Source organism: Monodon monoceros, unplaced genomic scaffold (genome assembly GCF_005190385.1).
Source record: "Monodon monoceros isolate NGI ecotype Baffin Bay Population unplaced genomic scaffold, NGI_Narwhal_1 Super_Scaffold_13, whole genome shotgun sequence".
In the NCBI taxonomy this organism is placed as follows: domain Eukaryota; kingdom Metazoa; phylum Chordata; class Mammalia; order Artiodactyla; family Monodontidae; genus Monodon; species Monodon monoceros.
In genome coordinates this window covers 5,644,168-5,657,431 of record NW_021703769.1, presented here as the reverse complement: position 1 = coordinate 5,657,431, position 13,264 = coordinate 5,644,168, and the positions used below count along the sequence as shown (strand labels likewise).

Below are 13,264 nucleotides of genomic sequence, written 5' to 3'. Positions count from 1 at the left end.
CTGTTATGGGACCAGTACCCACGAAGTCAGCAGGTTGACACAGACAGGAGGATGAGGGGCTGCCAGCAGGCGCTAGGGAAGCTCTTCTAAGTGAGGACCCAGTGGCTCACACCCACCCCAGCATCATCACCTCCCTTCTGTCCTTCTAGCAAACATGCTCGTCTGCACCTTAGGACGGTGGCCCTTGTGGTTCCCCGGAGATACTCTCCCCGCACCCCATTTCAGTTCCTTCTAGTCCTTCAAATATCCCCAGCTCAACAGGCCGTCAAGGACCACCAGTCACCTTGTCTGGCCAGTGGGCCTATTTATTTGCTTATTTGTTAACTGCCCGTCTTCACCCCCTGTTACGGATGGAATTGTATCTCCTAAGAAGATGCGCTCAAGTCCTACCACTGGTGTCTCTGAATGTGACCTTATTTGGAATTAGGGTCTTTATGAACATACTCAGTTAGGTAATGAAAAGTCATGCTGGAGCAGGGCGGCCCCTAAGCCAAGATGACTGGCCTCCTTATCAGAAGAGGAGAGAGGCACACAGAGAGGATGCCAGAGCCATGTGACAACGGAGGTGGAGATGGGAGCGGCGCAGCCGAGCGCCAGGAACACAATCGACGGCCAGCACCAGAAGCTGGAAGAGGCAGGAAGGATCCTCCCCTGCAAATTTCAGAAGGAGCACAGCCCCGCTGACACCCTGATTTCAGACTTCCGGCCCCCAGCACTGTGAGAGAGCACATTTCTATCGTTTCAAGCCACCCAGTGTGTGGTGCTTCGTGAGGGCAGGAAACCGGTACACCCCTCACACAGAGTTGAGACGAGGTCCCTGCCCCCGTGAGCCGGGCTGGTTTATCCCAGCGGTTTAGCAGCAGTGGCTGAATAAGCAAATGGCTGGGCTCCCACGGATCTCTCCAAATGCAGTGGCCTCTGCGCAGCCCAGCCGCCCCGCGAGGGAGGCACGTGCACGCCAGGCCCGTCTCGCCCGTTGCTGGGTCTCCGCTGCTCTTCCCAGCGCGTGGAGTGGAGCGGGCGCGCACGGCAGGCGTGGGGCCGAGGGGTGGGGTGCCCCTCGCGTCAAGGGCGGGGCCTGAGGATGCTCCAGACACGAAGCAAGCTCCCACGCACGTGAGGGAGGGGCCCACATCAGCAGCATCCCAGCTGACCCCAGAGACCACCGGCCAGGGAGGGCGAATGCCTTCCTGCGTGGAGAACTTGGGGGAAGAGCTGCACAGGTGACACCAGCCAACCCTTCCGGTCCTGCTCAGCCAAAGGCCATCGGGGCAGCTACATTCCTGAGGTTAAACCTCTGGGTGGAGGTTTCTGAGGCAGGTTTGGGGAGCCTGCCAGGAGGCCCTGGGGTGTGAGCAGGGCTTGGCTTTTGCACAAGTGGACCGATCGAGTGCTACTGACAAATAGCCTCTGGGTACCTGCCTCGCCCCCAGTTGGTCAGCCTTCAGGAGAAAAAAGCCAAACATGTGCTCTTGTTCAAGAGTCCCGGGGGATCTGTCAGAGTACAGAGCAAACATATGTTACCCTGGGGGACTGAACTCAATGCTTCTTATTGAAATTGGGTCTGGGGGCCAGGGTCCAGCCCACCAGGGTGAAGTGGGGCACCTGAGTGCCTTTAGTAAGATTCGGAGGTGATTGCCAAGGCTGTCTGCTGCCCGCCCCCCCTTCCGAGCCACACCCACATTCCAGAAAGGTACCATCCCCTCAGGGAGGGTCTGCCATCCTTTCTAGCCGAGGAGCAGTACAGGGCAGTGAGTTCAAGCGAGGGCTCTAAAATGCAAATTTAATCCACCCTGAGATGCCATGTGTCACCCATCAGACAGGCTAAGATCAAAAGAGTCCAATAAGAGCCCATGCTGGGGAGCACATGGGGCCACAGGCCCCCTCTATGTGGCTGGCGGAAGTATAAATTGACATAGCCTCCAAAGGGAGCAGTTCAGCAAAATCTATCAGAGTCACCAATGTATGCGCCCCCCGACCCCACAATTCTATTTCTAGAACTATATCCGACTGATAAACAAGCATGTGTGTTATACGTCCCACCCACACCGTCTATAATTCGGAAAAGTTGAGAATCCACCTTGTGCACGCAGGAAACTGGCTGAATACCTTAGAGCACAACCCACACGACTGGAGACGCGTGGTGATGAAAAGAACAAGGATGCCCCCTGGGAAGGGACGTGGAAGGATGGTCAAGGTTTACTGCCAAGATTGTCAAGGTTTAGTGATAGAAGTAGGTGCAGGAGAGAGTCTAGGACGAGATGCCGTTTGTGAAAAGATTTAAATGCACACATATCTGCTGGTTTGAGACAACGCGAGAAACTGGACGCAGAGGCAGTTAACGAAGGCAAAACACTGGAAACACTCAAGAAAAGCTTGGTTTTCTTAGTATTTAAGATGACTTTCCAAATGACAGTGCTTGCCAAGCCAGGTGCTGAGAGTCGCTATGTCCCCAAACGTGCTACGAGGTCCCCTTTCCCGCTGAGGACGCTAGGACAGCCCAGCAGAAGGGGGCGTCCACACCACCTTTCTCCCGTTATGAGGAGTGACAGGTGGTGCCAGTGGAGTAAAAGTCCAAGAGCCCGCGACGTCCAAAAACCCAGCCACCGGGCAGCACCACCTCGGGACTGCAGGAGATATGGGAACATATGTGTATGTATAACTGATTCACTTTGTTATAAAGCAGAAACTAACACACCATTGTAAAGCAATTATACCCCAATAAAGATGTTAAAAAAAAAAAAAAAAGAAGTTCCAGCCCATTCTCTCAGCCTTCTCACCTCTCAGAGGACTTTGAAACGAAACGGAAGCGTCTCAAGAAATGAAAGTCCTTCAACCCAAGCTTTTCGTTCCTGACCTCAAGATTCCTGGAAGGCTGAGAGTTCTCTGCCTGTTTATTTTTGATTTGGGGATTTTTATCCCCTAGCATTTTATTACAAATGGCCACTTTCATTGGTGGCCTGACATCACAAGCTGGGTTTCAGTGATGAATGGAATAGAGGCAGACCGTCAAAAACGCTTCTTCCTCTTCCTTGTTCCCCCTAAACACAGGCTGACCCAGACTACCCATAATTACCCACGGGGGCCACCCAATCCCTGGCTCACCTGGCTGTCCCCTATTCCTAACTCGATCTGCTGACGGTGATAGCTTTAAGAGGTGGAGACATACACCATACACCATCTCTAAAAAAAGATACTCCATCCAGGGCACGTGGCTGGTGATCCACGGGGGGAGCGGTCATGACCAGTCTGGTCGCATCCTCTGGCCACCAGCTCCTCTGCAGCTGAAGAAGCTCAGGACCTCTCCCAGGCACCAGTACAGCACCCACCTGCCCAAGTGTTCCTGCAGCACCTGGTAAACGCTGATCCGGAACGTCTCGTTACTGAAGTGTTCCCGGATGTGGTCCTTGTAGATCCGGAACTCGGCTGCGGTCACCGCTTCCCCTTCTGGGATCTTGGAAAGATCAAACCGGAACTCCCGGTGGTGGTAGCGTGGGTGGAAGAACTCTTTGTCGTGTTCCACTGGAAAGGGGAGAAAACACACATCGGCACCAAAAGCTCATTAGTGACTGGGTTTCACTCTCCCAGCTCACAGTGCAAAGCATCTTGCCTAAGCTCGATGGAGACTTGCCCAGAGCCGGTGACCCCTGGTGATGACTGCCTGTTCCAGGCTGACCTGCAGCAGACTACAGGTCACAGGCTCAGACCCCGTGGTCACCTTGGACAATAAGAACAATGAACTCTGCATCAACTTGCTGGGGAGAGTGGGGTACTGACCAAGTCATCCCAGAGGCCCTGGACAGGCCTGGGCTCAAATCCAGACTCAGCCACTACCTAGCTGGGTGGGCTTGGACAAGTGCCAGGTAAGCTATCCGGACCTCAGTTTCCTCATCTGAAAAATGGGAATAATAATCCCCCTTCATGGGTTGCTGTGAGAGTTAAGTGATCTAATTCATATAAATAGCCTAACCACTGGAAGGGCTGGATAACTGTGAGCTACAGTGTAAACGTCAACCTTACTATGCCTATCATGGGTTACCTAGGCCAGTGGTGCTCAGCCCTGGCTGCGTGTGACAATCACCATGGGAACTTTGAGAAAACATTGATGCCCTAGCCCAGTGGGGGCTGGTAAACGTTTAATAACCGGCTCTCTAGGACCCGATCTGCGGTGTTTGCCAATTTTCATCTTGGAAGATTTCAAGCTACCAAAGTGAAGTCACTGAGAACAGTGGTGGGCAGACTGGCACAAAGTGGGCTCCAGCACCCTGCCCCTCTCGGAACCAAATGAATCATTATCTTTGGGGAGGGGGCCCAGAAACCTGTACTTTTTAAAGCACCCCAGATGTCTCTAATAGCAGCCAGGGTTTACAAGCACAGCCTTAGACAAAAAGAGGTGAATGGCAGCATCTTGGCGGGGAGGGTGGGGGGTTTGGAAGAGGACTTCAGGACAAAACAAGGTCAAGGCACCAAGCCCTTCTCCCTTATACTGGCAGTGATACTAGACTAAGCCATTATGTCCACTTCATAGACGGCGAACACCAAGATGGATATAAGTCCAAGAGCGATGCTTCTGGGAGTGGGCCCCTGGTTCCCAAGGATCGTGCATCCTTTGGACTAACATGGAGCAGCAACGAAGGTGAGCATCGTCAGTGCTGCAAAGATGCAGGATGGCCAAGCCCAGGTGGGCCTGGAGCATCTGCAGGTACCCTTCATTTCCTGGGAGATGCAGCCCAATCTCCGCTTCCTGCCCCGGGGGTGGGGAACCAGAGAGACAGGGAGGGAGAGCGCGACCAGCTTGGCCAGAAGGGAGGAGAAACATGACCAGCGAGCTTCAGCTTTCTCAGCTTGAAAGCCCTCAGGCTGGGTGGGCTAGGGCTGCCACAGGTACAAGCAGGACGTGAACGCGTGAATGCCTTTGAGGAAGGAGGTTCACAGCACTGGCAGCCCAAAGGCCCTTTAAAAACCAAAAATCTGTTTTAAACCTTAATAATGTGACTGGCCCAGGGCATTTCCACTTTGATTTATGGAGAAGATGAGGACGCAGGGTCTACTGTGGCAGCCTCTACGAAGTGCCACCCACTGGGGATCAAGGGAGCCTCGGGAGGGGACCCCAGGGTAAGGGGGCCTCTGTCACTAGGGAAATGCCCCGGGCCAGTCTTGGTCACCCTTCTAGCTCATTCAGCCCTCTCGTCACCCTAGGAGGTGAGCACAGTGCCGCATCGGTAGGGGTAGGGGTGGGGGTGCACCTGAGACCCAAGAGGCGTGGTGTGGCCTCCCAGGGTCGGGGAGCTGGGACTGAAACCGAGGTCCCACCCAACCCGAGGCCTTAACCACACATCTCAGTGGCAGTGCTGACAGCTCAGCAAGGGGAGTTCCTTGGCGTGGCTGTTAGAATGTTTTCACTGCATTACAACATACGTGTTGTACGTGCACAACCATAGGGGTGCAGTTCAGTGAACTGTCACAGTGAACCCACCATGGGACCTTCTCCCAGATCAAGACACAGAACATTACCAGTGCCCCCTTCCTCTCCCCGCAACTTCTCAAACCAGAGGTTAGTTTTGCTTGTTTCTGAACATTATAAACAGGGAATAATACAGTATCTATTCTTCTGTGCCAGGCTTCTTTCACTCAACAGCGTTTGTGCGATTCATCCATGTTGCTGTGGACGTTCATTCCTCCTCGTTGCTGTATAATATTCCACAGCTCGATTACAGCCCTGTTCACGGATCCATCCTACGGGACACGGGCGTTTGGGTAGTTTCCAGTTTGGGGCTCTGAGAGCAGTGCTGCTGTGCACATCCGGGCACCCGTATTTCCGGGAGGCAGGCACACCCAGAAGTGGAGCTGTGTGTGTTCGCTATCGCGCCCGAGCACTTTTATGTACAGGGGGCGGGGGTGATGGAAGAAGACAAGTCTGTCCTGCCAAAGACGTGGGCACAGTCTGGGGATGACTCCTGTTCTCCTCAGGTACTTTTCTGCAGGGGACTCTGGGTGGGGGGCTGAGGGGAGGCGGCAACTCCTGGAGAGAATCCCTGCGCCCCAGCGAGCAGCCGGAGGGTTCCCCCGTGCCCCCCCGAGCTCGCTCGCAGTGAACTCAGCCACGTCACCCCCAGCCCAGCACCCCACCCAAGCCAAGGTCACCAGAGACCACCCACAACCAAATGGAAAGGACACCCTATGGTCACCATTTTTCTGGACCTCCAGGTAGCAGCGGCCAACATGTGGCTCTTCCAGCCTCGGCAAACCTTGCCCTCCTGCAGTCCCCTTCACTGTGAACGCTTGGCTGTCTCCCGCCCACCCCGCCCCATCCTTCTGGCCACTCCTTGAAACATCCCCTTAGATATTTCCATTTACAGGAGTTGACATGCAGCTAAGGAACACCAGGAGTGGCCCCCCATGCTGACAGACTATACAGATACAGTCTCTATTTCCAACCGTCTTCCCTTCTCCCCCAGCAGAGCCAAACCCCCGAAGGCCAGAAAGAACCCCTGAGGTGTGCGATGCTTCAATATTCAGCGAGCAAGCTGGCTTCGTGCCATTGTGCACAGGAGCCTCGGGCACAGTGCCTGGGACTCAGCGAGACCCCAACAGACCCCGGTGCCCCTGCTCCCAGCGCGGGGACAGACCACGCCTCACCACAGCTCCTACTGGCAAACACAGCCATCAACCCAAGCAGAGAATGGGACAGTGGACCCCCAATTTACAAATGAAGATGGCTGAAGAACCCAGAAGTGCAAAAAGGCACGTGCTCCGTGACGGTTCTCACATTGAGCACGCTTGGCCATCACGTGGTGGATCCAGGCGAGGCAGGATTGAGCCCCATTTGACAGATGAGGAAACTGAAGCTCAGGGAGGAAAGGTAACTTGCCCGAGGCCACAAGTTAGGTGAGTGCCTGAGCTCCAAAACCCCACTCTTGACCTTTACACTCCCTGGAGCCGGGTGGCCTGAGTTCAGGTCTCAGCTGTGCGCTGCCTGTGGTCTTGGCCCAGTTACTTAACCTCTGTGCGTGTCCCCTTCCTCCAGGGATATTACACTGGTCCTTTCTCATAGGGAAGGTCACAGGAGGCGGCACTTACAACAGTGCCTGGCAAATGGGAAGTAATTTGTATGGGTCATTTTTACAGGGCCTCTCAAACAATGAGCTGTAAGAAGGACAATCAGTACAGAAAAAATAATATGTGCATGTGGGTATTTACATAGTTCAGCTATGATAACTTTATTTGAAAAAAATTACAATAGATCAAACAGGAAAGAAATGTTTGGATAAGCATGACATTAACACAGGTACAGTCACTAAAGTCACAGGCAATGAAGAAAGAAAACACTGATATATAATCACAAATATAGTTTGTTGCAGCAGGTGTATATGTAACTTTTTTTTAATATGTAAGATAAAACGTATCTTAACTGCTAAGACAGTTAAGATATCAGGGTTATAAGGTTTCTTTTTTAAAAAAAGATAAATGGATGAAGTGTCCAACTAAATTTCTTGCAAACATTTACAGGCTCTTTGGCATGGCTTCCTAAGTGAATTTTTTTCATTAATCGTTTTAGGACAATAAGAGGGATGAACCATGTCATTATTCTGTTCTTCCTGAAACCTACATAATCTTGTGATTTATCAAAGAAAAAACAGTCATTTTTTAAAAGAAGAGCAGCGACTAATTCAAAGTTCAAAGCAAATCCCAAATCTCCTCTTCCCAAGGTTTCCATTTTATATGGAAACCACTCCACCGTGTGGAGTCTACACCATTTCAGTCTCAGGGATCAAGATGGCTTAACAGGGCTTCCCTGGTGGCTCAGTGGTTGAGAATCCGCCTGCCAATGCAGGGGACACGGGTTCAATCCCTGGTCCGGGAAGATCCCACATGCCACGGAGCAACTAAGCCCATGTGCCACAACTACTGAGCTTGCACTCTAGAGCCCGTGAGCCACAACTGCTGAGCCTGTGTGCCACAACTACTGAAGCCCGTGTGCCTAGAGCCTGTGCTCTGCAACAAGAGAAGCCTCTGCAATGAGAAGCGCGCGCACCGCAACGAAGAGTAGCCCCCTCTCGCCACAACTAGAGAAAGCCCGCGCGCAGCAACGAAGATCCAATGCAGCCAAAAATAAACAAATAAATACATTAATTAAAAAAAAAAAAAGATGGCTTAACAGTCACCACTAAAGCAGATGGAAACATGCATGCATTTTATGGAGAAAACTGTCTTCACACTTTGTTGTTACATTACTGTAGTTGATTACCCAAGACTCGAGTTTTAAAATAAATGTCTAGAGTTGATATCTCCCTGAGCCCATTAAGAAAAGCAACCCAAGGAAACCCAGAACCTAGGAAACCAGCTTTTTCTCCCACTGCCCTTTATAGTCTAGAACACCACTGACTGAGTGAACTCACAGGAATGAACAAAGGACTTTCATCTTCAAAAGATTAAAAAAGTCCAAACCCCTGAGACCAAAAGCTAAGTCCAAAGAAAATAGATTCCAGAAAAACCATCCTGACAGCAACCAGCTTCACGACTGTCCCCAAAGCCGATTCTGGTGTCCTTCTTTCACAAAAGCCTGAAATGATAACCCCAAAGCTGGCCCCGGGAGGGCAAATTTTGGGCTGGAGGGTGCCAATAAAGGGTAGAGGCAGGTGGAACAGGAAGCGGTATCCCCTCTCATGACCCTCTGACATGTCAGGCAAGACCTCTGCCCCACATACAGGTCAAGCCTGATCCCCAAGCATCACCCAAGAGCGTTTGCCTCCTCTCAGCACCTAGGGTTTCTCCTCCCGTTTACAGTCACACGATACGTACAAGTGTGCCCCTCACTAAGTTAGGGTCCTCTGCACGAGCGGATTACGATAACCAAAGGCAGCTTGCCATGCAGACTTGCAGAGGGCAGCAGGCATTTAAAGGGTACCTAAGTGGGGCTTCCCTGGTGGCACAGTGGTTAAGAATCCACCTGCCAGTGCAGGGGACACGGGTTCAAGCCCTGGTCCGGGAAGACCCCACATGCCGTGGAGCAACTAAGCCCGTGAGCCACAACTACTGAGCCCACGTGCTGCAACTACTGAAGCCCGCACACCTGAGCCTGTGCTCCGCAGCAATGAGAAGCCCGCGCACCGCAACGAAGAGTAGCCCCTGCTCTCCACAACTAGAGAAAGCCTGTGAGCGGCAACGAAGACCCAACGCAGCCAAAAATAAATAAAATTTAAAAATAAATAAAGGGTACCTAGGTGGAGGTTTCCAGAGCCACGCTTTATAGAACTGTATTTAACACCCTAAAAGTTAGGGGTATGCCCCCCCGATATACACACACTGATGTGCATACATAATAATACACGAAGATAAATGAATACAATAAACTCTTATACACATGGAAAAGAGCTATAGAAGATGCAATATTTCTCCTGCTCCCTAAAGGTTCATTTCGCGCTGAGACACAGCTCACTGTGATGTCACCAGTAGGTGCCACGTTCACGCCATCTCTTTCTCTTGGAGAGCTTCATCGTGGCTCTTGCAATCAAGCCAAATGGTCCCAAGGGAGCCGCCATCTTGTCCCATGACCTACTTCTCCAGAGTTGAGGGATGGGAGGGAACAAGCCCCAAGCTGGGCCAAACACAAGATTTCTTTTATTTTTACTGGCACCTGGTGGGAAAGAGCCCCGTTTGTTTTCTCTGCCTTAAACCCTAAGGATGTAATGTGGCACTCTGGGCAGCCACACACCATCACCGCACAGAGAAAGCTGGCCAGTGAGAAGACTCCAGGTAAGGAGGACAGAGCTCAGAATTAAGGGGGAAGCCTTCCAGGCTTGATCCCCTGGCCTGGTGGTCCCCATCCTCCCTGAAGTTTGAGGTTTCAGTTCTTCTAATTTGTGAGTCACACGGAGACCCTTCAGACAAGTCCCGTGTAAGCTACTTAGAGTCAGGTTGCTGTCCTTTGCAACCAAGGCAGTTCTGAGCAAAACAATTGAGCCCAATTATATACACACCCAGAAATGGATGGGCAGGAAACACACCCAGGTAATAGTGGGGATGTCCAGGTGACCATTTGCCATGAAAGCTTTCTTCAGACGTGGATAATTTCCAAGTATAAGATGACCCCCTGAGCGAGCTCTGGGAACAGGGGCAATGACGTCTCGATCGCGAGCCTCCAGTGCCCCGCGCAGCCTGATGCTTGGTAGGGCTCCATTCGTCTATTGGATTCAATATATTACTTCGTGAAATCCTCTTCTAGTCCTTAAGTCAACTATTTTCTTGATAACATACATGCAGTAAAGCACACAGATCCTAGGTGTTCATGAAGTTTCGTGAAATTTCTCAATGCAAACGCACCCAGAGCAGGACACGGCACATCCGTTACTAGCGCCAAAGACACCCCCACCCCGGGCCCCTCCCAAACACCAGCCCCTTGCTCATCCCCAAAGGTGACCACCATCCGAACACCCAACACTGCAGACTCATCCTGCCTGCCTGGGGCTCCCCCTTCTGCCTCTGCTTCCTTCACTTACCTGTGTCCGCGCGCACCCTCTGTGGCTATGCGGAGCGGTTATTCATTCACTTCCAGTGCTGTACTGGACCCACTGTATGAATAGGCCACTGCTGATTTTTCTATGGGCATTTGGGGAGTTTCCAGTTTGGGACTATTACAAATCAGGCTGCAGTGAACATCCTTCCTTTTGGTGAACACAATTCTATTGGGTAAACACCTCGAAGCAGGAGTGGGAATGGACAGAAGCCAAAGACTGGTCAAGGGCAAGCATTTTGAAGAGAGGGAGATGGAGAAGGGCTACCCAGTGCTGGCTAGGAACGCCTCGTGGGCAATAATGTCAGTGGTGGATATAAGCGCAGGAGGAAGAGCTCCACAGGTGAAGTAGGAGGGAAGAAACACGTGTAGATGCAGAAAGCTAAACTTGAGGTGACCTGTGGGAAATCCAAGTGGGAAATTAGACTGGACAATTGAATGTCCAGTTGGGGGCTGTTGAATTGCACTTAGGCATCTAGCTTTGTGGGGAAAATGCACATCCAATGAGAAAGATGAGCACCGCCTCGGACCACTACTGGGGGGCTGTGCGGGAGATGGAAGACACGGCCACCGCAAGACCTCGGTCCAGGGGAAGGAACAGGACCAGAGACAGGCAGGATGAGATGACCAGGTGGTAGCCAGCGTCAGGTAACAGGGATAGGGAGGCCACGCACGGGGTTTGATCGTCCGCTGCTTAGAGACCCCAGGACGTGGTAATGGTGGAGACAGCCGTGCAGAGAAGGCAAAGAAGCAAAGAGATGGCCAGTTGCAGAGGACGGACATTTGCGTCGTGGAGGGGGGACTGTCAGCCCGTACAAAGCTGCCTTCATTCCCTCCTTGAGCCGGTCTCCTGGCCAGGGCTAGGAAGACCTGATAAATAGTAGTAAGCAAGTTAATGGCCCAGCTGTTCCTTCCAAAATTTCATGGTTTTTAGAAAAAGCTTAGTTAACCTCCCAGACTATGCGGTCCTCTGACTGTCCCCAAAAGATGCCGCCAAACTATGAGAGAGGACTTAAATATTTTATAAGCAAAGTGACACTTTCCAAGTAAAAACTGCAAGTCCAGCATTAGAAGTCTGCTCTTTACTCAGCGTCCGGTTTCCCTGAGCTCAGACTGGACCACGAGCTCCAGTTATGGGCTGGGGGCAGACCCCTGGACGCCTTTCACGAGGCTCTGAGAACCAACCAAAGTCCAAAATATAACCAGAAACTAGAGCTGAGTTTTCAAAGACCCTTGACTTCTTAGGATCCTGTGTCCCAGCATCCCCCTACCCTGATTTCACTCTGAAACTTTCACCCCAGGCTCCTTCCTGTCCTACGGGGATACAATTCATCCAGAAGGTTCTGGCACACGCCAGAATTCACTGGAGCTGATGTTACCAAGGCTGCTGTCACTCGGCGATTTATGGCTCTGCAGCTTCAGGGATGTGAAATTTGATGATGGTTCTTCATTCATTCCAAGATTTACACGGCAAGATTAAGGAGCTTGAAAAAGCCGCCAGAGGCATGCCATAAATTGGGAGTCCTAGAGAACTGAAGAGACATACCAATGACCCTAACAGGAAAATGTTAATAGCATGAGCGTTGATACACTGTGCTGCTCTTACAGAAGAAGGGAGACGGTCCTAGAGAAGAGGAAAACTGCATCAAAGTCTAACATGATAAAACACTGCCAAGAAAATATTTCGGTGTCCCCTCATCCCCACTGTATTCATTCTACAAGTATTTCTTGACCGCCCGCTCTGGGGGAAAGAGCCCTCTATTGACCTGCTAGAGGTGAGAGGTGGATAAAAGCTCACTTGGATTGCTGCTCTGTCACCTACCCAACCCCTGAGCTAGGTAACAGCCACCGTTTGAAAATTTTTATTTTTAATTGTGGTAAAAATACACACAACATAAAATGTGCCATCTTAACCATTTTAAAGTGTACAGTTCAGTCGCGTTAAGTCCATTCACATGGCTGTGCAAGCAATACGCAGAACTCTTACTCTTGCAGAACTGAAACTCTGGCCCCATTACACGCCTCCCCGTTGTGCACCCACCCCGTCCCCTGGCATCCACCAGCCTACTTTCGGTCTCTAGGACTTTGACAGCCCTCTGTACCTCATACAGTGGAACCACACAGTATTTATCCTTTTGTGGCTGGCTTATTTCACTGTGCCCAATGTCTTCCAGGTTCAACTATGTTGTAGCATGCTTCAGAATTTGTTTCATTTTCAAGGCTGAATAATATTCCATTGTGTGGATACCCTACGTTTTGTTTATCCAGTCATCTGTCAGGGAACACTTGGCTTGCTTCCACCTTTTGGCTCTTGTGAATAATGCAGCTACAGATATGGGTGTGCAAATCTCTCTTTGAAACCCTGCTTTCCATCCTTTTGGATATATGCCCAGAAATGGAATTCCTGGATCATATGGTACTTCTACTTTTAATTTTTTGAGGACTTATCATACTGTTTTCCATAGAGGCTGTACCATTTTACATTCCCACCAACAGCACACAGAAGTTCCCCACATTCTCTCACCCCAACGCTTGCTATTTTCTGACGATTTGTTTTGTTTTGATAGCAGCCATCCTAACGATATGAGGAGGACGGGTACCATTACCAAAGCCCTCCCACTGGCCTGGATACCACATCACATGTGTCACACACACATCATTTCCTCGAATCCTTATAAAACCCTCCACTCAGAAGTAAGCACGTGCATCGTGTCCATTCTACAGATGAGTATACTGAGGCTCAGAGAGGTA

At 51.1% G+C, this 13,264-nt stretch overlaps 1 protein-coding gene across 2 annotated transcripts in view; it reads right to left on the bottom strand.

The window, feature by feature from the left end:
- Nucleotides 1-13,264, bottom strand: part of BMP7 (bone morphogenetic protein 7) — an 87,976-nt gene that overhangs the window by 52,108 nt on the left and 22,604 nt on the right. For both annotated transcript variants that reach the window (XM_029220976.1, XM_029220977.1), the window contains exon 2: nucleotides 3,330-3,522. In XM_029220976.1, the coding sequence (XP_029076809.1) occupies nucleotides 3,330-3,522 (193 nt within the window). The remainder of the gene's footprint in view (nucleotides 1-3,329; nucleotides 3,523-13,264) is intronic.